The sequence below is a fragment of the Misgurnus anguillicaudatus genome, chromosome 17 (assembly GCF_027580225.2).
Source record: "Misgurnus anguillicaudatus chromosome 17, ASM2758022v2, whole genome shotgun sequence".
Taxonomy (NCBI): Eukaryota; Metazoa; Chordata; class Actinopteri; order Cypriniformes; family Cobitidae; genus Misgurnus; species Misgurnus anguillicaudatus.
Genome location: NC_073353.2, coordinates 17716001 through 17742472, shown reverse-complemented (window position 1 = coordinate 17742472; position 26472 = coordinate 17716001). Strand labels below are relative to the sequence as shown.

At 36.4% G+C, this 26472-nt stretch overlaps 1 protein-coding gene and 1 long non-coding RNA gene across 2 annotated transcripts; both read right to left on the bottom strand.

Annotated features, from left to right (window-relative positions):
- Positions 1-1242: 1242 nt before the first annotated feature.
- Positions 1243-4498, bottom strand: LOC141350256 (zinc finger CCHC domain-containing protein 12-like). Its single transcript, XM_073855072.1, has 2 exons — positions 4090-4498; positions 1243-3561 (listed from the first exon to the last, which is right to left on the bottom strand). Exon 2 carries the CDS (start codon positions 2938-2940, stop codon positions 1243-1245), a length of 1698 nt encoding a protein of 565 aa, XP_073711173.1. The 5' UTR covers positions 2941-3561; positions 4090-4498.
- Positions 4499-10839: 6341 nt separating this feature from the next.
- On the bottom strand, positions 10840-25372 carry LOC141350255 (uncharacterized). The gene is made up of 3 exons (XR_012358311.1): positions 25333-25372; positions 16027-16189; positions 10840-13920 (listed from the first exon to the last, which is right to left on the bottom strand). It is a non-coding gene; the product is annotated as an uncharacterized lncRNA (long non-coding RNA).
- Positions 25373-26472: the final 1100 nt, after the last annotated feature.

The following is a 26472-nucleotide window of genomic DNA, read 5'->3' as shown; positions in this document are numbered from 1 at the left end:
CATTCTTTTTCCGCACAACAACTATTGGTGACGCAAATGAAGACTCCGACTCCCGTATGATACCAGCGCCAAGGAGAGTTTGCAGATGTTGTTTCACAGCCTCTAAATCTCTTGGGTGGATTGGACGTGCTCTTTGTTTGAAAGGCGTCTCATCTCTTAACTTGATGTGATGCTTTATTTTTGTGGCATGGCCGAAATCGAGATCATGATGGGAGAAAACATCATTGAAAGAGTTCAGTTTCTGAGTTATTCGTTCTTTCCATTCAGGGGATAGTGGTGACATTCCAAAGTCAAACTGCAATTTAGGATTTAGAGTTTTCTCTTGCTGACTAGAACATCCAGCTAAAGTCAGTTCCTCTTTTCTCATGCTAGGAGTCTGAACAAGCTGGTGTGGAATGCAAAGTTCAGCCAAAACACAATTACTCGGAAGAAGAACATCATGATCAGTTTCATTTCTCAAGCAAACTGGCACTTTAAAGGGACTATGCTTTGGTAAGGTAATGAGACAGTGGTCTACAAACACCCCACCAGGAAGAATGGATTCTGATGGTTGTTCCAGTAAGGCCCATGTCTCATTCCCCACCGAAGCAGACTGAACAAGGTACCCTTCAAGTAAAATCTTTTGCCCTGCTGGGAGAATTTCATTTGTTCTTCCTTTGAGTTTTACTAAGCCTAGCCTTCCACTTGAAGCCTGTTTTTGTCTCTTACTCAGTACTTTCCAAATTTGCTCATAACCATAACGAGAGGAACTAGTCCACTCAGTTGACTGATTACTACATTGCTCATATATGACATCCAAAGTATTAGTGCCAATCAACAGGGGAACGTCATTGTTTGAACTAACATCTGGCACAACCAAAGCAAGGGTATGTATCTCAGGTTCAGACTGGGCGAAATCTTTAGGGAACTTTATACAGACCTCAATGTAGCCTGAATAAGGTACTAGCTGACCATTGGCACCCTCAACAGCAAGCAATTTGTCAATAGGTTGTATAGGCTGGTCAGAAAGGTGGTTATTATAAAATGACTGAGCAATAGTTGTGACCTGAGAGCCTGTATCTAATAGACAATTGCACTCAGTCCCACCTATTTGGACGACTGCAGTACATTTTCCTCCAATTAGCTGTTTTGGCAGCTTTTCAAGTTTTGAGACAATGTGTGTCTTTAAGGCACATAACTGGCTTTTAGAAGTGGGACATGAACTTTTCATGGCCTCTGCATGTCCCTCAACAGGGGCCTCAGCTAGTTTAAATCTTGTTTGTCCAGTGAAACATTTTGCGCATCCCAAGCACGCTGCTTGTCTCTAAGCACTTTCTTTTTTTCTTGCACCAAGACTGGGTTTGGTGCATTATTGCAGGTGGCAGCAATATGACTATCCTCACCACACTTAAAACAATACCATGGCTTAGGCCTTGAAGCAGGAACAGGAGAGGTTGGCATGGGTCTTACATCTGACTTTTGATCAACTGGCTTGGTTTTGTCACGCTTAGGGGCTTTCGCCTGGACCTCTTTCCGTTCATGAATGGACAGAAGCTTAGCAACTTGAGTTTGCAGTTTAGCTATTTGTTTTTGCAGGGGCTGTACTGCGGCAGAAGGAATATGGTCGTTATCACCCGGTAAGTCAGAGGTTACGAAGCACATGTTACAGGCAGCTTGTACATTTGGTTGCATCTTTGCTTTCGTCACACCAAGGTGCTGTCTCATGCGACTACTCTTAGCTGCCTGCCGATCCTCTTCTGTGCGGAGCATAAGTAGTAGCTCTGGAAAGGTTGGAGGCTTTTGTTTGCGCTGTTCAAGCTGAAGGTTGGAAATCAGGGAGTTATTCCAGCACCCCCTGCAGAACTGTCTCAACAGCTGCCTATCTGACTCACTGGGGGCGAGGCCATTGCTCCTTACAACAGAGTTCAGTGCCGTTTGAAGGCGATGGAGGTAGTCCGAGGGTTTTTCACCTGCATTCTGATTAAGATTTAGAAAAGCGGCAAAAAGCTCGTCTCCATCTCCAATTGCAGCAAAAGCGGAATCAAGGAGATCCAGGTAGGCTTTAGGTGAAGACAGGGGACCTAAAGGTTTGATTATGTTAGACGCAGGAGGTGAAAGACTCTCAATGATCTTCCGAACAACTTGTGCATCACTAATCATAGGATCATTTAAGTAGAGACTGACTGTTGCGCGCCAGGTATCATAATCAACCTCGAAATTTTGGTGAGGGACTCTGCCAGAAAAGGGTTTCAACTTTAAGGGTGAATGAAGTTGCGAGGCTAGTTCACCACTTCTAACAACATGCTCTACTACCACACGTTGAACCTCTGGCGTAGTAAGCTGGCTGGTTGAGAGCACTACAGGTGTACTATTAGCTCTTGCAGTGTGAGTACTTATAGGAACCTCAGGTACAAACCCTGTATCATCTGAAGGTCTACGTGACTGCCTCTGAAACCCATCATTAGACACTGCCACTGGTTCATGAGGTAACGAATGCGCATCTGTATCCAAGCATGGATCAGCATCGAGCATATGCTGATCTGCAACAGAATCACTGATCCTACTGAGTTCATCCTGGAGGATATCTGCAAATTGCTTCCCACTCAACTGTGCTAATTGTTTAAGCTGAGAAAGGTAGGCTCTTGTTGTAGTGTTACCATGAATCTCACTGATTATGCTTGCGAGACTCTGAACATGACAAACTATTTCAGGGTCTTCCCGAAGAGTTCTGCTATAAGGTAAGGGAAGCGCCTTTAAGGCTGTTATTGCACTACTCTGCTCAAATTCAACTACTGTCTGCCCATAGAACAGGGATTGAGCGTCAGTTATTTTTACCTTTCTTGATATGCGCCCATATTTACTCAAAAACTCAAAAATGTCATCATCAACAGAAGTGTTTGACAACCCACTTACTAGAACACAATTGGGCACTTCTAAATTTTCCTTGGATACTACATCCATTTTCCTCTAGTACAATGAACTGTATCAGTGTATATACAGAGAATGAAATCAAATCAATAAAAATAACAGAAAAATAGATTCATGCACCATCAATTATCTCCTGGCTGGCTCGCCACGTTTTACTGTGTAACCCTTGTATAGGTAAATACACACTAGGTTCGGTTTGGTGATAATGCTTAAATCAAGATTTTATAATCAACTGTTTTCATTTGACAAAAAAATGAATTAAAGACAACAAGTAAAATGCATTTGCAACGTAACTTGTATTAACTCAACAAGAATAAAAATAAACAATTACAATAAACGTGTGTGTGTGTCTTATCAGTATAAGTGTATAGTTTGATCAATGATCAACCATTGGTCAGTTCGATTCACGTTGCTGAGCTCAGATTTAGTCGGTTCCAGTTCAATGGAAAAGAGTTTGAATCGGTGTCAATTAAAGTTCCAGAAAAGGGAAAAGATTATCCATAGGTTGCGGATTGTGTTTTATACTGTCCTACCACAGCACTGGTGATCAGGAGTTGCCTGAACATAAAGATCTGCTGAAAGTTTCAACATTCAAGCTGGTTGGCTCGCCATCCTCCATCCGGAAGAGAAATCAATTCAATCAAAAAACCTGGCCTGCACAAAAACAGGCACAAACATCACTATTACATTCATCACAGTCTGTTGTGAACATTTGTACTAATGCACATCAAAATTATACTTCAAAATGTCAACATTTTGAAAGTTAACCATTTCAGAATAACATATACATGGATACATACATACATGTTTCCCACATATTATGCATTTGACAATATTAATATGGTTCAAAATTGTACTTCTTTAACATAACTGAACAACTTCAGCTCATAAAAACACAATGTGGTATGATTTTGGTCTATATAGAAGATTAATACAACATTACTATGAATCTTTAAACACAGCAATTTGTATCTTACAATCTCATGTACTTGCATATGAAACAACAAATTGTTCTTTCATAAATCACATCATACCATCATATACACACATTACATCTTATGTTGATGAAATCACCAATCAAAACAATCATTTGATTAATAGTTTTATACAACTAAATCACGCTGTGACTAGCAGCACATGCTAACCGCACATGACATCACATGTGATTATATGATCACTCACCGAGATTCAATGAACGTGCTTTCCGTCTCGGGATAAAAATAAAAATAAAACAAAAACTCCAGCAGTTCCTTGAACTTATACAAAGAAACTCTTAAACCAATTTTAACAAATAAAACTGTTTGAAGCCATATTTACATGAGTTTAGCTTTCCGCTGTTCACATCTTAGTTTGCATCTCCCTCCGTTCTCACACACATCCACTCGCTCTGCAAGGGGCGGAGCTTGTAACATTTTTTAACCAATCACAATGATCCCTTCATAACTCACTCAGCTATCGCTAAGCAGATCTGCAGAGTTCAGTTTTACACATAAATATGATTGGTGGATTTTCTTGTATGTTACAGACTAACAGAGATATAAACAAACACTTTAACTCCTTATTGTCAGGACCATTTTCTAATGGGGTTACACCTAGCATAAGGAAATCTAACTCGTAAACATTGTTAATAAGTCAAAATGCATAAAAATTGGGTCCCCCCCAACAAAATAGCTATGGTGGTCATTTTACTCGGCCCTCAGTCTTGGACCAATTTAGTCACTGAACTCACTGCAATACATTCTGGGTTTCTTTTCGCAAAGGATAAATGCTGTATGTGTCTGAAACTCCCAATTAATTTCAGAATTGCTTATATAATGTGTGAACTTTTTGCACGGTCCCTTACCCACAATTTTTTCAATATGTATTTAACAAATAATTGCTATTACATTTATGCATTTGACAGACACATTAGATAAGTGACTTACATTGCATTCAATGTATACTTTTTATCAGTATGCTTGTTCCTTAGGTTCGAACCATGATCTTTGACCTGCTAACACAATGTTGTACAAACTGAGCTACAGGAATGCCAGGTTATCATGACCTACAGTACATTACATTAAAGTGCACCTACTTCATTGCTAAAAACAACGTTATTTTGTGTATTTGGTATAATACAATGTGTTCGCGTGATTTATGGTTAAAACACATTATTATTTTCAACATCATTATTTTCCACATACCATACAATTTTGTAGCTCCAGATGTCCTGCCTTTCTCAAATGCCATGATTTTGTACAAAACTCATCGATCTGAAAAGCGCTGTGTCCCTGATTGGCTAGATAATCTGTACGTTGTGTTTGGCCTGAATACTTCTGACGTCAGCCGCAAATGTGACGCTCCTTACCATGTTCGAAAGATTCGAACACAATGCACTGCTGACATGAGTTAATTTCCATGCTGTAAGTCCGAAGCGGAAGGAATTATGATAATATCTGTCTTGTCTACATCACTAATCCCAGGAAGTAAACTGTTGCCTACAATCCGTGTGTTTGTTGCAGTCCAAGAAAAGAGATTTACATTGGAAACGATAACTCGCGTCATCATTTACCTTGGGGTTTGTATCTTTTGCATATCGTTAACATGTACTAATACACACCTACAAACCAAAGGAAATGTAAAATCGTGAATCAGACGATAGTTGCTCTTTAAGATAAAAGTTTTTTTCTAATTTAGTAAATGCTCTTATAGGTTGTATTAAAGAGGAGCGACCAAAACATATACTGCAATTCTGTCATATGGATTGGAGGACATTTTCTGTAAACGTGATGGTATATTTTAGAAGGGTGCCTTTGGGTGTGCGATTGCTTACATACTGCACAGAAGAACTGATGAATCATTTTATTGATTCATCGAAGCGTGTGTGTGTTTTCTGCATAATTAAGCTATGCAATTACACAACACGCAGTAGTGCACAGTTAAGCTAATCAATGGAGCAACACACGGAAATACTTCAACATAATGCCTGTTCAATACGGCGCATGTTTAACGCTCAATATTTGTGCACCTCAATGTTTCTATCACTTAAATAGGTTAGAAAACGAATAGCATAATACGTTAGCTTCCAACATAGCTTTTTATCCATTTGGAGTTCAGGAAAATCCATCATGTCTGGCTGTCAGTTGTAAGAAATATGGTGCTCTTTTCCAAGTATTCTCATAATACCTGACATTCTGTTTGGTGCTGTGATGGGCGCAGCAGATCCCAAATATCCTGCTAATGTTGAAATGACAAAACAATAACAACATTTGTCTTCTGTCTGTAGGTATTGACATAGCATCACAGGTGCCAAATGGTTTTGTGTTGTGAAGTGTGTCTCGGAGATATCTCAAAGCTCATGAGCTACCGGGATGCTGTTACAGATGTGCTTTTCATAGCTAATGTTTGACTCAGAGCATCAACCACCACAACAGATGAAGGACAGAACTCATAAAGTTAGCCGTAGGGTTGTCAATTGATAAAGCGTATTTACACTTTCTGCCTCAGAAGCGGAAAGGGTTGTTTCTGATTTGATTATAATCACATATTGTATTTTTTTAAAGCAGCTTATTTTCATAAGCAACAACTACTTGATAATCAATAAATAATTTAAAAAACATTTCGAGTCAAGAACATCTATATGTGTTCAGCTTAAAAGTCAATCCTATAAACCCTTTCTGTGTTCACATATAGGAATTAAAGACTTATTTTAACTCCTGTCTCCAAAGGTCAGCATTCACCTCTTATTCAATAAAAATTTACTGACCTTGTCACCTACTTTGTATAGTTTGTGGAAGAGCAAATTAAGATTCAGGGCCAGAGTAATGGGAATGTGTTTTAATTTCCGTGTGACATTAAGATGTTTGTGCCCCACAGGCATGTGTTGGAGCGGAGAGCCGGTGTGCCCTCCCCCAGCTTCATGTTTTACTAACACTGCAGTCACAGAGAAAGATCAAACAAGCTGTTCAACTCATCAAGGGGAGACACTGGAAATATAACTCGACTGTGTTGGGATTTTTTTTCTTTTGTCGCATTATAATGCCCTTTTCTCTTTCGTTAGAAGCATCATTTTATAATTTCAATAGCCTTATAGTCAATATTTAAGATATCAAAGTTGGGTCTTATTTTATAGTTTGTTATTACATACCAGTTTCATTGGCATTAAACTGTTAACAAATGTAACAGTTATAATAAGTAAACAATACCAGAGGCTGTGCTGAATCGTGGAATAAGTCATATTTATGATCAAGTACCTTATTGCGTTTATAAAATGGTTTTTACACAATACAAATATTGAAGAAAAAATATGTATCAATGCAACTTTCATGAAGTAAAATCACTTAAACATTCCTTGCTTGAAAAAATTGTGCCTGATCGCCTGTAAACCATAGATATGTATAACTCAGACTGATCTCACGGAAAGTCGTGTTACAGTCACGCAAATTTGATGAATTTATTTGTGTCCATGGCACGAAATTCATCTTTTTTCGTGCCTTAAGCACAAATGTCTTTTTCGTGACACTCGCACATATTTTTATAAATAGTTTTTCGTGTCCGTTGCACGAATTTCTTTGTTGTTTCATTCTATGTATTTTTTCATAGTTGTTTTCCTATTTTCTTACCATTGCTGCTTGGGGTTGGGGTCAGAATCACTTTCTGTTCCATTTGTAGACATCCTATAACCCAAACCCCAACTCTGACCCCAACTCCAGGCGAGAAAAGTTTTAAAAGCGGAAGAAAAACATGTAGAAACCAACACATAAAAGTACATCCTAACCCAAACCCCAAATCTAACCCCAACCCCAAGCTACAATGATTTAAAAATAGGAATAAAAAAATTAGAAAACAAAACACAAAATGACACAAAAAAGAAAGTTGTGGAACGGCTACAAAAAACTATTTACAGAAATCTTGTGCAAGTTACACGAAAAAGACATTCAAGCTCAAGGCACGAATAAAAGTAGAATTTTGTGCCATGGACACGAATAAATGAATCAAATTTTAAGTGACTATAACATGACTTTCCGTGAGATCATGTTGGTATAACTAGATACAACATTCAACCGCTCCATATATGTAGACGATTCCGCAATTTAAGAACGTTCCTGATGCATACGTCACTCACAGCTTTTCAGTATACACGTTTTAGCCTTTGGTAGTTTGATTGTAAATCTTATAGAGATTTCAATAAATGAAAAAAGGGAAAACTTTTCACAGTAGAAAATGTGTTGCTTTTGTATATACTAACTTAAAGGGGCAGTGAATTTGTCAATTTTATTGTTTTATACTGTTGTCTGATGCAGGGGCGCCGTAAAGGGGGGAAAAGTTAGGACGATTCTAAGGGCCCATGAACTTTTAAGGGCCCCAGCCATGGACTGTGCCCCACATGCAACCCCCTTAAGCTGAGCCCTCTTAGCTCCGCCCCATCTTTACTCTTCGTGTTAGCGCCGTCTTCAATCCACGGTCTCACAGTGCGCGTGAACTTCAGAAGAGAACAAGGTGTGTGTATTTACTGCTATTTGCTATGATATCTGCATATGTGCACTTTCTTACTATAAATGCAGTTTACACAATGTGACGCTGAAGCAATACAATGCAGTTTTCTTTCCACTGTAAAGCCTTCGCTTTGTCCACCCCAGTTTAAAAAAACACAAGGTGATATACGTTCCCTGTTTTGTGTTATGATTCTAACGCGAAGTCAATCCTTATAAGCTGTTTTAATTAACGTAGCCCGTATAAGCTAATTAACATAAACTAGAAATGCGATTGGTTACACACTAGTTTTGTAACGCAATATGCCAAGGAAGTATTTTTATGCAGTCGTGAATCGAGTTGGTTGTGATAAAACTGAAATGCAACTAAGGCTAAACTATTACCTTATAAATAATGCTAATAATTATAATACAAGCTTTGGTCAAGCATTGTTGACCCAGTCTTATTTGAGGCAGAATGTACATAGAAAAGATGATTGTTGTTGTTCGCCATTTTTAAATGTTACAATGTCGTGAGTGTAACAGCTCAAGTATACAGTATGTCACTGAGACTGCCTGTGAAAATCAGAAAAGTCTCAAATCTTATTGTGAGATAAAAAGCATCACAGCTTAATTTCAAGCATTAATTTCACTATGATTTCAATCGCTGACATGACATTACTCAGTCAACATTAAAGATATCAAGTTTATATTTTCACAAAATGTTCTTTACATTATGTAGGATGATTTTATGTGGAAAACAGTAAATCACAAAGAAATACTTCAGCTGGGTTTTCACAGGCATGGTCACATTTATCTTTAATCTTTAAGAATGTTGCATTTTCTCTGAATATTTGGTTTAATGTACTGTATTTCAATTAAATTTACATTGCACAATAAATTATCTTAGCTGCAGACATTTTAGGTATCTATAAATACTAATAATTGTGGTCAAAACAATAGCAAAATAAATAGTTCTGTATTATTAAATTACAGACAAAGATTTTGAATAGCTACAGTAGGTTGGATTGTATGTTTGGGGTGAAATTGGTATGTTGGGGGCCCGACCCCCTATTTTTTCATAGGGTCCAAAATTGCTAGCGGCGCCCCTGGTCTGATGTTATGATGTTTACAAGTTTTTTTACATTAAAAAACATCAAAAGTAATAGGCTATTGTGTAACATGAATTAGTGGCTCTCTGAAAAAATGGTTTGTTTGAAGGGGCGGGCCCCATTGAAGACCTGGACATAAACGTCCACTGCTATAATTGGATAACTTCATTCCCCATCATTACATGTGGGGAAATGTTTTAAAAACATTAATGTGTAAAAATAGCAGTCGAACACATATATGTTTGAGCCACAAAAGATTCTGGGTGCTAAAGATGATACACATAAATGACAATACGTATAGTAAAGTACAGTTGTAGAAACAAAACTTTAAACTCGACGTGACTAAATTATTGAATACAACACAGTAAGCGCGCATCAGAATCTAATCCGCGGCTGATAAATCCTTATCAATAACTTTGTATATTTCTATTGTGCTTGTGAGGTTGCTCTTACATAACATTACATACCACAGTTATATGATGAAAAAGCTTTGTTAAGTGTTGGACGTTTCAAACACAACTTAAATTACCATATACAACACAGAAAGCCGGCATCAGAATCTAAATTGCGGCTGGTAAGTCCTTCCTTATCACTAACTTTGTATATTTCTACCGTTACATTACAGCCATATTGTTAAGTGTTGCACCTTTATTAATCGTTTAATGTTTTTAGTTAATTAAAACAGTTAAACATACGTGTTTAAACACGGATGTTACAACAGGACATCTCTTACAAAGCAATAGTGAAACGCAGTAACATTATCTTAAATAAAGTCAAATGTTTTACTTACTGTGTATGCTGCTGTGTCATTTTTGTCAGATCCAATATTAGTGGTGCTTTCAATCACAGTCTCTCTGCAAATCCAGCATCGACTAGTGGCTTCTTTACAAATTAATCCGCAGTACACAAAGTAAACAAACACTCCCCATGCAAGCTGGAACTTCTTCAAAAACAAACTTTAACCACACATTCCTAATGTTATGTTCCGAGCCTCCGAGTTAAGGTTATCCAGCATCTGTGTTCTTCCCAGACGGTTCTTCCACAACCGAACACTCCGCTTCCATGGTTACTCATAACAGATCACCGCGTCAAAATAAAAGTCTCTTCGAAAAATGTTTTTTGGCAATCTTTAAAGACATGTTTACTGATTGTTGAGACACTGCATTGTTTGCTTTGCCCCTGGCCCACACGTGTCACGTGAAGCTGTGGGCGGGGCTCCAAAAAAGGGGTCATTGTATTTGGGTTTGGTGAGGTGTTTCAAGTCTACTCTGATTACATATTTCTGCACATTCCAGAATAGACCATTTTCCTGGCTTGGTGCCAAAAACATTTATATTAATGTGTTATATTTCAGTAGCACGAATGTTTTCAGTTTTGAAACAGGATGATTATTTAAGTATGATGACCTCTTATATAACAAATTTTCAAGTTAAAATTGATTGTTTGATTCACCGCTCCTTTAAAATACAGTAACTTTTTAATGCGGCATTCAATAACGGCACGTCTTGGTGTACTGTGTAAGCATCAAAATGTTTGGGTCTACACAGCAGCACGTAACATTTGATAAATATAGCCTACAGTAGTACGGTTGTCAGCTTGCTTGCTCTCGGGCTTGGCAGGGTTCCCAGATTTTTGCCACATAAAAATCTAATCTATCCCAATTACTTTTTCCCAAATACCAAAACATTACATAAATAAAATAATATTACCTCAATATTTACAGCAGGTGAACAAAATCTGCAAGAAAAAAATTCATGTCAACAGTTTTAAGTAACCCACTTTCGCCAACTTGGCAGAACACTGGGTTCAAATCCAACCTTGGACAGTTTCAATATGGCTGACGATTTACATTTATAACAGCCCTTAAAAACATCTGCTAATGACATATAGCAGCTGTTCACAGCATAGATAGTTATACATATCTATGCTGTGAACAGCAACAGAATGTTTCACGTTTACGTTGCTAAGGGTGGTTGCTAAGAGTGCTGCGCAGTGATACAGAAAATCTTTGGGTGTAGCGTTCATAGCTGTGTTTTAGCGTAAATAAAACCATAAACTATTGACCAATCAGAATTAAGGACTGGAACTAACTGTTTTATTAAATAGTTATAAAATAGTTTAAACTTCTGCTTCATTGCAATGCATTATATCTCAGTTATATCAACATAAGCTTTTCTTCAATATTGTGGGATTTACTGTTCCTTCTTTGGAGTATACCAATGTTTACACTTTCCACTACAATGTAAGTCCACTGTGGAAATCCAAGTCCAGTACGTGTCCAGTTCAGTTTCAGTTTTCCTTAAAATAAGACGCTTTTCCTTCTGCAGGGGCAACTAAGCATTATCTTGTTACCAAGCAACAACAATACTGGCCTATAGTGAAAGGTCACAAGGTGATTCGAGGCTCATTTTCTACCATTAGTCTCAGAGTCAACGTCGCAAACTTCAAATAAAGCAGTATTAAGGACATATGAAACGACTCAATGGTTTCTGTTTGTTTCAGAAAAAAATGCGTGAGCCAAAACCCGACAAACACAAGATGTGGCGCATGGGAGTGCCCCGAAAGATGTGTTGTTCACCACACAATTACGTTCAATGGAAAAACGTAATGTACTGGAAAAGAGGTTAATTTGATTAGATTTCACATTTTGTTGGTAATTAACTAAAGGTTTCAGATGGGCATTGTTGCTTAAAAAAATGAAAGAAAGCACGAAAGCAGAAAGAAACAATATTGATAGCTGTAAACGTATGTCAGGACTAAAATAAACAAAAGCAACATTACCAAAATGATGCAATTAATCATCAATGACAGAAGCTCATTACTCTAATGGGACAATAGTGACTGTTTAACAATAAGATAACCATGGACGCCAGTGTCGCTTTAATCTAAATTATTTCTTCATAGTTGAAAATACAATAAGTCGCTTTGATTAGACAAGCTCACTTTGCACACTTCAAAGACCACATTATCCCAATGCAACACTTCACAGTACATGATTTCTTCTTAGAAAAAGGACATTTTTTATCTTTTTTTTTGCATATTCTGTCTACGCGTCACTCCAGTCTCAGTGATTTTCAGCATAATAACAAACACGTTCTGGGAGGACAGGAGCAAATAAGAAAAAGTTTTAGTCTAATTAATATGGAAGGCTTGGTGGCACATCAGCTCTTCCCGAGTCTGCTTTGACTTTCTCTATGTCAGTTCTTCCAACAGGAAGTTAATGATCCTGGCAACAAGATGAATCACTCTAGACATGGTGCAGAGCAGCTCTGACAAGCCAGCGAGACGACTCCTGACACCTGCTCGTGTCGAGTCGGAGTGAGAGAGAGCGAGCGAGAAAGACAGAGATGGAATAAGAAAGGCTTACCTGTTGGATTTGAGCTTTTTCTGATGTCTGATCTAACCAGAGCAATCGGTTCAGTTCAGAATGAAATAAAATACTTTGAGAGGACTTGTGTGGAACATAAAGGCAGTTTAATGAGAAAGTGCATATTATTGATGTCAGGAAGAAAGCATCAGATCTTCTGAAACAAAATCATGATAATAAGCATTTAGTTAACAAGGCTAGGGATGTGGTCCACACATTCAAACTGAAGAAACGCTGGCTCTTTGAAGAATAATTGTGTTCTTCACAAGATGGAAAAAATCGTTAACTCTCTTGTTAGTTTAGTTTTAAACTCATGTATTAACATTGGATGTGGTACTACTAACATGGCTTTACCAAACCTGAAATATTTAGTCCTTGTTATATTTAGAGCTCTCTAAGATGTGTCCAAAAACGTTCAAAGTGATATACGAGCCAAGGCCATCGGTGCTGGGGATCTCCAGTGGAGCATGCTAGGATCTATCATTTGGTCCTTTCATATTAATGATGAGATCATGATTTTGAGGGTCAGAGCAATACAGATAAAAGTGCAATGTCAGATATTTATTACTGTCACTATTTGAGCGTTCATAATTCTTACTGGAAAGGATTTTTATTTTCTGTACCATCTTCTGTTTTATGCATCAAACGCACCCCAGACTCTGGGTTTATTTACAAAATGCATTTAATGATGTATTTAATTCATGTATTGAAATTCATTTATTTAATTGCAGTCTCATAAAACCAAATATTTGAGCATGGGAAACAAAAAACAATTAAAAAGTGTAAGAAATTTAGGTAATGAATAAATTACTCTTTGACTATTAACACTATAAAACGATTTTCTACTACTTCCACTGCAATACCCGGTTTTAACCAAAATGTTGGTAATTCATGATGTAGACATACAATTTCTCTCTCATCAATGTCCTGCTACAGCTGTTTATCAGACACACATCAGGGTAATAAATGAATGGTATCTATCTGAAGGCACATGTTCAATCATGTAGATTACCTTATTTCCATATGAGGAAGAGTTTAGTCATTAATAAGTAGTGTGGAGGACACAGTAGGATGCAGAATCCACCTGAGAAGAAGATAAAAAGTCACGTTCACACTGCAAAATTTCAAACCGCTGTGTGCATGTGACTCCTGTAACCATAGTGGTGGATGAAATATTAAAGCAACACTATGTAGTTTCCATGTAAAAATGACTTACAACTCCCCCATGTGGTTAAAAAGGGCAACAGTAACTGGTATCAGTCACTCTTCTGCAGGCAGGGGGAGGGGCGGGGCTGTGTGCTCTACCCTCCACCACCACTTTCAGAGTGTGCTTGTAGCAGCTAGGAGGCTGCTCAGGTTGCAGCAACAGTATAATGTGTCCAGTTAAAAGTTGTTCTATCACTGAAATAATTTTAGAGACATTATTTAAAGGTAAAAAAACTACATAGTGTTGCTTTAAAGATTGTGCCTTACTTGCCAACATAAGGTATTATTTTCACATTGGACTTATAACTTAAGCTGGGGACACACCTAATGATTTTTGACAAATTATGAATGTAATTTGATCATAATGATGTCTGTTTCAGTTGTGCTCAGTGTTTGTTTACAATTACAGATAAAAATATTTTATGTGGGAAACACTCTTTGGGTGGGGTTAGAATAACTTTCTTTTACATTTTTAAACATTTTAACCCAAACCCCAACTCTAACCCCCTATGCCAGGCGTGAATAGCTTTAAAAGCGGAAGAAATAAAAGTACATCCTAACCTAAACCCCAAACCCAACCCCAAGCGACAATGATTCAAAAATAGGGGGAAAAAACAAGAAAACAATACATAAAACAACACGAAAAAGACATTCATGCTCAAGGCACAAAAAATCTGAATTTCGTGCCACGGACGCAAATAAATTAGTAAAATTTTCCGTGACTATAACACGACTTTCCATGTGATCATGTTGGCACTGAAATAGACCCCTTAAAATTTTGTAAACATTGCAACGTCTCTGGGTGGGCGGGGCTTAGCTGGTGGCAAAAAGAGCCGCGGAGGCAATGTTGACAAGCGTAGGCTAATACGTTTTAGAAGGGATTTATTAAGTAAGGGATAATGTAGAGGCAGCCGGTAGCCATCGGGAAATGAGCCCCGACAGTGTGATCGGGAACCGACGCGAAGCGGAGGGTCTTGTATCGCACTGGGGGGGCTTGTTTCGCGATGGCTGCAGGCTGCCTCTACATTATCCCGCTTATTACACGGCTACTTGCTACATAAGAAATAAAACTGGACATGAATATGAATTTGAAACATTTTATTGGCATATTTTTTTTAAATTAACATTTTTATCCTTCCGCGAAACTTTGCACAAATGCATAAAGTGATCGTAATACCTTATTCCTCTGCTTCATACTTGTCTGTCTCCATTTTTTTCTCTTTTAGCCAGTCTTTGAGAAGTTTTAATGCCCATTCTGTATTTTTTTGTGTGTTGGCTTCGTAGCTGTCATGCTCTATTTTGTCAAGTTCAGTCTCAGTAAGCTCTCTGTGTCTTGTCGTTTTTCGTTATTCTATCCACTGTTTAAATGTTTTGTTTTTTTCCGTACATGTTAAAATTAATGTCAAAATTTTCCATTCTTAATTGCGGTTGTCCAGTGTTTGTCACAAGATGGTGCCAAACAGTAATCTTTGTTGGCGCGGAGGGATTTTAAACATACAAGTAGTACCGGCTATGCGTTATTACTTTGGAGCGGTTATTATTTGAAAAGAACGAACCTGCAAATGTCTCAACTGACCAATCAGAATCAAGCATTCCAGAGAGCCGTGTAATAAACATGGATACAGAAGAAGGTTCGGAACTGTCCGAATATGTACAGTCACTGATTCTGCAGGACCGTGACAGCTATTTTTGTAAATTAACTTTCGCGATTTTAACCAGGTTTTGGATATTTCCTACAACATATGAATTACTTTCGGGTGTTTGGGGGAATTTTGTTGAGGCTTATTGTCTAATATAAACTATCGTTGGGCTAACTATGTTTAGCAATGTGGATTATTTTAAGAGACCATTAAAAGGATGGCACACACATCTATCGCTGTATGTTTCTTTAACATTTAAGCTAAACAATAGCGCTGAAGGTTGGCGAATTTTCACCTATAAAACAGAAACTTGCTGATTTGTAACAGATAAAATATTATTTTACCTGAAATGAAGTGTGCACTGCAAACACGAGCATTATTTATGATCGTCTCCATCCAGTCTGAACTCCGTATTGCTTTCACTCACAATTGTCGGCTTGATTTCTGTGAAGGAATGTCTGCCGGGATTCCGGTAAAACTTTACTTTTGAACCAAAAGTTTCTTATTCTGGCAGCCAAAAACACAACAAGATGACATTTTAAAGTCAAAACCTCAAACTTTTAGCGTGCCTGCTATGTGTTCCTACTTATTTTTTGCCTCACAGTGACGTAGGCGATTAAGGGATATATGTTAAAATAAGTCAGTACATGGTGTTTTAAAACTAAAGTAGATCAAACATGCATTTTATTGTAGTCTGGGACTGTCCGGGAAATCGCCCATATGTGTCCCACATTAGGCAGTGTCCCACTTTAGGGCAATTCACCCATGCTTTTTACTTTTTCTGAATGCTCAAACCATAAAATGGACAAAAAAATAAAATAAAATGGGTCCTGATGCATCCTCGATTAAAGGGGTGAATCAAGGACACATCCGGGATGTTATGTGAACAAGAACACAAGTACAGACAAGAACACATATTGAGAAACGACCTTAGTGTGTTTGTCTGAGTGGCTTTATCAGTGACTAGTTCTGACATGTGACCTTACCTTTCTGATACAACACTGGACTGACATTTAAGTGGCTCTAAGTAATGAGAAAGGAAGTACAAAAATCATACCCACCAATCACATTTAGAACGCCAGCAAGGATTACAAATTAAGCTGTAACCTTGTGGCTAGACACGGGCCGGAGGTTCTCGTGAACAATGGGCCTGACATTATTGGCCAAGCCCATTCATGACTGGATAGTTCAAGGATCTGGTCAGGAGGTTAAAAGTGGAAACGCTGTGCGTTGAGGCTAAAACCAATAATCGTGCATCCTTGAAAAGTGCATTTGTTATGTGGCTCGCGCGGCTGTCATCGTTACGGAGATACGGAGCCGGTTATTTTGTAAGCTATTTCGTAAAGTCAAGAACGCAGACAAACAGAATTATTCCGACCCATCATTCCTCCACCTGTCTTCATAATAGGTTTTTCATATCTCCTACTCGAGAGTGGAAATGTAAACCATACTCTCCTGCTCACCGGACCATTACATGGATTTGAAGCCTGAGAGAAATCATGCATTCAGCTTAAAGAATAGCTGAACCAAAATTGAAAATACTATCATCATTTGCTCAACCTCACGTACTTTCAAACCTGTATGTTGTTATTTAATTATGTAACACATTAGACTTCGGACAAAGTCCACTAGTCTTTGGTGCTATGGTCACTATAAAATGTTGTTCACATGGAAATTTCTTATTTTGCGTTCAGTAAGTAGCAAACAGCATACGTGTTTAAAATGAATTGAGAATAAAGCTATGTTATTTTGTATTATCTGTTTCTTTAATGACTTTATAAGGAGAGAGAAAATATAGATGAATTTGATTAGAAGAAAAAATGAGTAAAAGACAACAAAACAAAATGACAGATATGGTCTGAGTGAAAATTAAAGAGTGTTTGGAGAAAAATGAACAGAGTTTAAAAATAGAGAAAATATGAGATACGGTTGGGGGAGAGAGAGCGAAAAAATAAGCCGTTCTGCTTCATTTCTGTTTGCATTACCTGAGCTGCACATAAAGAACAGACCCAGAAAGCGCAAAAAAGCCACAGATAAACTGACAAAGCTAGAAATGTATATATAGTATTGCTATGTGTCCTCATTTATACATTTAAATATATTATTCTGTTTAAATTATTATTGTTTAAATATTCATTATCTAAATAGATTTGAATTGAACTGATATAAATGAAGAGTTTGGTTCCAAAACGCAATAAACCCATTTTGACTAATTTCGATAAAACATGTTTTCTATACCAAGAAAGTGAAAAGATAAAAAAACACTATTTTTTGTTACAAACTTTCACATTGCATCTTTAGGTTATAAAACATAAAAAATTAAAATTTGATTTTCAAAGATTTATTATAAAAACAGATTATTTTTTTCTACAAAATACAATAAATCCATGACAAGTTTCTTTTCAAAATGCTATACATTTATTGAATCAATACATAAATGTGCATTCATCTTTGAATATATATTCATTTAGTTGACTAGTGGTATAGACTGATTAAAATATAAACATTAATGGCATTAATCAAAACTAGGGCCGGGACTTAAACGCGTTAATTAAGATTAATTAATTACACAAAAAATAACGCGTTAGACATTTTTTACGCATTTTTAATCGCACTTATTTTTGCACCGTGGAACGTTTCTCATTGGATGAGTTTCGGTGGACCGATTATACTGGAGCACCAACTAGCGTTCATGACTTCAGACAACAACAAACCACAGTGAACATGAACGAAGAAGCTGATGAGACCGATTTGGTTGGCCCCGTGGATTGGAAATTTTGGTATAAAAAACAAACGAATGAAAGGGTCAATAAGAGCATGGTTGTGTGCAAGCTATGCAACAAGGAATTCGCATATCACTGCAGCACACCCGGCCTCAAGTATCATCTCAATGCAAAACATATAGCAGCTAGCATGGACGTTGGCCCGACTCAGAGTACAACGACTTGGTTGAACAAAAATAAACAATATTTTGTTGCTTAAGCTTATGTATTCAGTCATTATTCAATGGTATAAGAATCCATGTAAAAAATAACTTCTCAATGTTCTCAGGCAAATATTTATATGCGATTAAAATGTGATTAATTTCGATTAATTAATTACAAAGCCTCTAATTAATTAGATTAATTATTTTAATCGAGTCCCGGCCCTAATCAAAACATTTACTTTGTCATATTAAGAACACAGTCATTGCTGCTGTCATCCTTGGGATGTCGTCACTGAACTTTTTTGACAGTGATCCCCTGAGGTCAATGTGGTAGCACAGGGTTCCCCAAATCTTACCCTGGAGGGCCAGAGCACTGCAGAGTTGAGCTCCAACCCTGATCAAACACACAAAGCAAAATCATTAGTGTTAAATCAACACTGCTGGTGTACATATGGGGACCACCAGGTCTGGTATTACTCATATAAACACCAGCAGTGTACATTTAACACTGGTGATTTTGCTGTGCACCTGACCAAGGTAATCAAGGTCTTCATGATCACTAGAAAATCACAGGTGGGGAAGTTTGATTAGGGTTGGACCTAAACTCCCAGGGTAAGATTTGGGGAACCCTGTGGTAGCATGACAGAAGCTTGATGCTGTCCTGTGAGCACAAGCAACAGCCGGCATTTTTCCAAATTATTAGATTTTGATGGCTTACATTTCTTTCTCGTCACAGAAAACCACCACAGGTTTAGTGATACCATTAAAATATTATTATTTTCTGTTTGTTTGTTGATCACAAAGTACAATTTAAATGAGGAAAACTAGGAAATCCGTGTGTATTCAACAAGCCGCCATTGTTTGCAATGCATGGAATGGTGCGCTGTAATTTGTTGAGTGGATTTATTGCATTCTGCAGAAAGGAGGAGTGACGTTTATTGCATTTTGGGAAAAAAGTGCGAAAAGATGACAGAATAACACTGCGGAAATTGGATTGTGAGTAAAATTAGGAATTTACTTTTTAATACTGACCTGATATAATACTGATTTTGGCAGTAACTCTTTTTTTAAATGGCATTTATCACGTTTTGGAACAAAACTCTTCAAATATTCTGGGGTCCGTGGAGACTGTAAGCAGCTCTGACGGAAGAGATCACAGGGGGACCCGGATCAGACCTGTCAGAGATTAACATGTCTGCCAGCAAGAGGACGGGGAGGAGACTCGTATGTTTCTTGTTCTTAACTGATGAGATAATTTTTCTAATTAACCTTCGGAGCAACACTAAATGTCCAGTAACGTTGCTCAAGAGCTGAAAGAAACCCACAGCCCTCGACTCACAACATAAACAACAACAGTTTTCCTTCATAGATCAGCCTGAGGTAGCGGACAGCGTCAGATAATGGATGTGCATTGAAGATGGTCAGACAGAGGTGATGTTTGGACAAGTCTCATGTTTCACCTCTAGCACAATCCTTCAAAATAGGTAGAACAAAACAAGTATTGATTTAATGTTGTCTGTGTGGTGTGGTCACTGCTCATAACTAGTCACAAAAAACATCAAGATGATACAGAACTGTTCACTTTTAAATTTCTAAATAGTTAATATTAAGTTGAAATAATAATATTGAATTAGCTCAAGTTATTTGAACTTTATTTATTAAGTTACATCAACTCATTACTGATCAAGATAAAAAAATTGAAAAAGTTGAAATGACTTGTAAAACCAAAGTTGATTATACTGAAAAATGCAAGTGCAATTTTTTTTTACAGTTTATAAGGTATAATTTACAAATTTGTTTAAAAGGATAGTTCAACCAAAAATGGAAGTTCTGTCATCATGAATTCTGTTACTAACCCTCATGTTGTTCACCTGTATGAGTTTTTCATTTTTATGAACACAAAAGAAGATATTTTGATAAATGATGTGTAATTGATTTCCATATTAGGAAAACAAATATTATGGAGGTATTGTGATAAACAATGAAGATATTTGATGGCAATGATGATAATGATGGTAAGCACACAGGTACCCATTAAATTTCATTGTATTAGTTTTTCCTACTAAGGAAGTCAATGGTTATAATCAGCGCCGTGGTTACAATCATTTATCAAAATATCTTTTTTTGTGTTCATCAGAAAAAATCATACAGATTTAGAACAACATAAGGCTGAAAAAATGTTGAAAGAATTTGAATTTGTATCCATTTACATTAAAATGTGTGAAACTCAAAACTCAAATTTAATATTTATTAAATATTTTTTTTACATGAGCTTGGCTTCTTTTATGTATGTTAACATTTTAAACAATGATAAAACATATCAACAAGTAAAATAAAATAAAATCAGCAAGTAAAACAAAACATCCCTCCATTGTTTTATCCATTGTGGTAGCCCTTGCTCACAAAAAGGTTGGAGACCCCTGATTTAGAGTATTTCCTGTCCTTTCTCTACTCTGCTGCTATGTCTTAAAGTACATACTGTAAAGTGTTTAAAAAGTAAAGACATTTTAACTATATGTTTAACTAGTTGTTACATTACCATAGCATGGACCGACAAAACAGGCCAAGTTGCTGCCACAGCAAGGTCAAAAGATGATGAGGACATCTTGAAAATTCCAACAAATCCCAGGCACATTTTATGTGGCTTCTTGTGATATATTTCCAAAACATTTGACCCTGAGGCTAACAGTACACTCTTAGCAGCAAATAAATCCTGAATTGAAATTCCAAAAAAAGATTTCCCCAAGCCAGAAGAAGTTCATGGTTTCGATTAACAGTGTTTAGCTCAGTAGGCATCTGGCTGGAGAGCAGGAATTTGAGAATTTAATGCCAGTTCTGTTCCTCTTCTTGGAGGGTGTTACCGCTTTACAAATGGCTTCAGGCAATAGGTTCTCAATGTATTTGCAAAATGGCTTTAACTTATCTATGCTTTTTTCTAAGTTTAAAGGGGCCATGGTATGAAAATTCGACTTTTTCCATGTTTAAGTGCTATTATTGGGTCCCCAGTGCTTCTATCAACCTAGAAAATGTGAAAAAGATCAACCCAGTAACTTAGTTTTGGTTAACCATTCTCTACAAGCACATGACAAATAGGTTGTTGAAATTTGGCTCTCCTTATGATGTCATAAGGAGATCTTATTATAATAATAATACCACCCCTTAATCTGCACTATCCAACCACAGCACTGCCATTTAGTGCAGAGAAAAGCACAATTGAGTTTTAATTGCAACAAACCACCATCATTGTGATCAGTGTTTGAATTTCATCAGCTCATTTGCTTTTTAAAGGACACACCCAGAGCGGCACATTTTTGCTCACACCTACAAAGTGGCAATTTTAACATGCTATAATAAATTATGTATATGGTATTTTGAGCTAAAACTTCACATATGTGCTCTGGGGACACCAAAGATTTATTTGACATCTTAGAAAAAGTCTTGTGCCATGGCCCCTTTAAACGTAAACTTGAATTAAAACATTTTGATATGATGAATCTCAACTGGATCAAAGTCTAAAATCGTTCAGTTATACTGTACATCATTAGTTGATGCATCACTAAACGAACATGATACTGCAGAGAACATACTTATAAGTGATTTTTGTGTATGTGAGATCTCAGTTAAGTCTTTTACTCTCTCATTGTGTTATGCATACCAATAGTTGGCATTGTCATGTAATACGCGAGTGCGTGCATGTTCCTTTCACAAATTTGTGTTTTTGTTGTTTACACAGAGAAAACAGTGTATTGTTTTCAAAAATGTGTTTTCAAAATTTTGTGTTTTCAGGGCTTCAAAATGTTCTTGTTGTGTAAACGAACAAGATTTTTTATTTTTAGTTGAGAACTGTTGTGTAAACTGTTCAACGTCTTGTTTACAAGCTGCGTGTGTGCGTTGGTAGACTTATGTAGAGCTATTGTGATTGCAGTTCAAAACATTTTGACCCTGTAAGCAGGTTGTTGTTCTTCAGCCCCATTCAGACCATAAGCGACTAGCAGTGGCAGGGCAACATGATCTCATTCATTTTAATGAAAGCTATATCTTTATATATATATATATATATATATATATATATATATATATATATATATATATATATATATATATATATATATAGTATAAATTACTATGTATATAGTAAAGAGCCCTTTATCTTATCAGCTAGATAGTATCATGACTTGGCAAATCAAAATGTGGCAGTAAAGATCACCTCTCATTTTATAAATGTGTTCAATCATGACCTGATTCCATACACCATCATGGCTTCAAGTCTTAAAGAAAGTTTACTGATGTATCAAGAAGGTATTAAATCTTGTAAGATAAAGAATAACGACAATTTTGGATTCTCACTTTTAAAAGTTTTTGAGCTCCTATTAGCTACAGTTTACAACAGTAAATATATAGCCAGAGCTGTTTCTGAGACAGAAAGCGATTTTCATTCTGATGTGAGATGTTGGGTTCTCTCTAGTGAACATATTGGCTCATGCATCACCCGCTTGCCGTCGCTGACAAGTCCTTCTGATAGTGCAGAGAGAGAACCGAGCTATTCCTGTTATAAATAAACAAATTAACCAGATACCATCACCACAACCTCTAGGCATTTGAATGTACAGCAAACTACTAAAACACCTATAACTATGCACTCGTATAGATGGTTTCATCAGACACGTGCATGTTGCCACGTTTACGCGCTTGGCCCAAAGTTAACTTCTGATTTGATTATCGGTCTGGCTAGTGGCTAAACTGACCTCTGGAACAAATACTTTTTCGAAAATAAAAAGGTTTTGGTTTCCTAAAAACTAGGGGAGACGGCAAGCATTGATCAAAAATTTTGCGAAGATGTTGGACAGCCAGGCAAGAATTCTAAGACCTGTAACTAACATTGTATACATTCATTTTACACAGGAACATTAGCTCATTATTGTATAGTTATAATGTAGCGATTCAGCGGGAGGAGGGGAATAACGTTATTTCAAACATATGAACCTCCGACCGAAACACTACGGTATAGTCAATACGCTTTGAAATAAGGTATGTTAATTGTTATGCATTTTGCTTTTTATTAAAAATAATCTACTCTATAACGTCTATAGCTCCAGCAAATAAAATGGTTAAAGCTTAAAGTTTCTCTAAAACTTTTAGAGAAAAAATATTTTATTTATCTTGGATAAAATGTATACTGTTTATGCATGTTTCACAAGCAATTCCTCCTGTTCATTAATACACTTACCACCCTTATTTAATAATGTATATATTATTTAACATTGACCTTTTACAGTATGTGTGTAAAGTTTATAAATGATAACAATAATAAATGTGCAGTAAGCATCTAGTAATATTATAGTGATTGAATTCATTTTATATTTAATTTCGTAAATAAATTAGCAATTGTTGTCAATTTGATAAATATATACAGCAGATATTACATCATTTTCATTGTAATATACTGTAGGACAAAAGGGCATTCAGAAAGGACAGATTGAATTGTGCAGTTTCAGACTAAAAATTAGAAAAGATGATGTGAAGGCAGATGTATTAATTTCCCTGAAAGAAATCCTCAAATGCACAGACAAATAGGCTATAGAAAAGAGAAAGCTGTCACATATGACCATATGTGACCCTGGGTGACAAAACCTTAAAAAAGTCTTAAGTTGCACGGGTGTATTTGTAGCAAAAGTCAACAATACATTGTATGGGTCAAGATGATCATTAGGATGTTAATGCTAAAAAGCTGTCAAAGTACATTGGCACATGGCAGGTCAAATGTATTTTATGTCCAAACAAACCTAGTTCAAAGTTCAAAAAATATATTTTACACATGTTGGTGAATTGCCATAAGCAAATGCATGAAGCCATGTACTGTCTAGATTAGTTATGAACTATGAAGTATATGAATTAATTTTGAAGCATTCCTTGCCCCAAATGGATGGGGTAAAGTGTGTCAGATGCTTAGTCAGCGGCTCAGTAATAGTGACAGTAAACTTTGCATCCAAATGCAGGAAGTACTATTAAAAAAAAGTTCATTCATAAATTAGTATTTCTCAGATTAATGGCCATTTTGGATTGCTGCAATTTTGAAAATTAAAATTCCAAATTTGACTAATTGGTATACATCAAATTATGAGTCCTTAAGACAGGAGCAACGTTATGAGCTTGGTTGAGACCATAAGATAATTGAATTAATGATTTTTTTTTGCCTTTTTCTAAACTATGTCAAGTAAATGTGTCTTTACCATCACATCATCGAATATATGTAAAAAATAAAACCTAAATGATAAATCAGTGCTTTAAAAACATTTCTAATTTATCTTGAACTTAATGAGATTTTTACTTGCAAGATGAATTATAGTCATTTACGTTTCTGATTCATCAATCTACCCTAGCTTGGAATCTAAGCTTATTTTAAGTGAATGCCATATATCAAAACTTTTTAATACATTGTCAGAAATGTATAATTGTACGATGCTTTTGTTATTTATTCATAATTTATTGGGAAAATTATATATTGTGCTGGTAATGACTGTGCTGGTAATGACATTTTTGTCAAAAAACTAGCCCTACTAGCTAAGACTAAGCAAGTGTAGCTAGCTTTCTACATGTAATTTACACCAATTTAACTATTAATGTGATACAAATATTTCAAAAGTACAGAAATACAATACATATGGTAATGACGCATAATAAGTGTACATGCCCAACACAAAGAATAAAGAGTAGATTTACTTACTTTTCTGGACATCAAGGCATCAGTCTTGCAGGTTGAAATCACTGATCTATATAAATGACTGGATTGCGCATGACGTCCCAACTGTGAAGCCACCGCGCCGCCATGTTGGTATACCCAAACATTCTATTAAATCAATGGATGCGATCAGATTTTAATGATAAAACATCACTTTACTAGTCTTCGTTTTTATATCTTAAGTTACCCTGTACATTATTACAACACAAACGTCCTAAGCATGTACATAGTTATTTACTGAAAGTTGTAAATTTTAGTTTTTAATCAGTTATTATACATTCATCTTCATTACAGTATCAGATCAGCAGACAGACCGCAGCATATTTAGTATTAATGACAAACGTGCTCATTCTGAAATCTAAATAAATAATCATACTTTGTACCCTATGTGCATGCAATAATTTGCTGGTTTATGTTATCTAAACTTCCAAGTTACCTAAACTTATTAAGAGAAATAACGCTGACCGTGTAGCTGAATGTCAAAAAAAAACTTTATTAATACCCGTGTCATTAACAGAACGCAGCAGACACACTCACCTTAACGTTTTTTTATAAATCAATTTTCCTGCCCTATTAAAGCATAAACATTGCAAATAACACCAGAATTAACAGTTAATTTACGTACACATATCCTAAAAAATAATCTTGTGTGACTGATACGCTGTAAAGCGTGTGAAATTAGATCATGTTTTTGAATGGAAGTCAATGGCGCCGTCTGCCGGTTGGGTATACCAAGATGGCGGCTCGAACTCTGCGCTGGCTTCACCTCACGCTGTTACGTTAAGCGTTCTATGCGCAATCCAGTCATTTATATAGATCAGTGGTTGAAATCCATGTGCCCCACTATGTCATTAGGTTACCATGGCTACCAAATAAAAAACAGTGGGAAAGTCCCTTTATGCAGAGCGTGTTGGTAATGACAGCTAAACCATGGGACAGGTAGAAATTACGCAAAAATATAAAGTACAAAATATATATGCTTAATCTGTGTATGCATGTAGTTTATTAGTTCAAGTAACATTTAATTCATATGCATATTTTTTTATTAATTTGTGATAATGTTTGAGACATGGCACGACATGTGAAAACTCTGGTGAAGAACAACACCAAAACACCGATATTGTA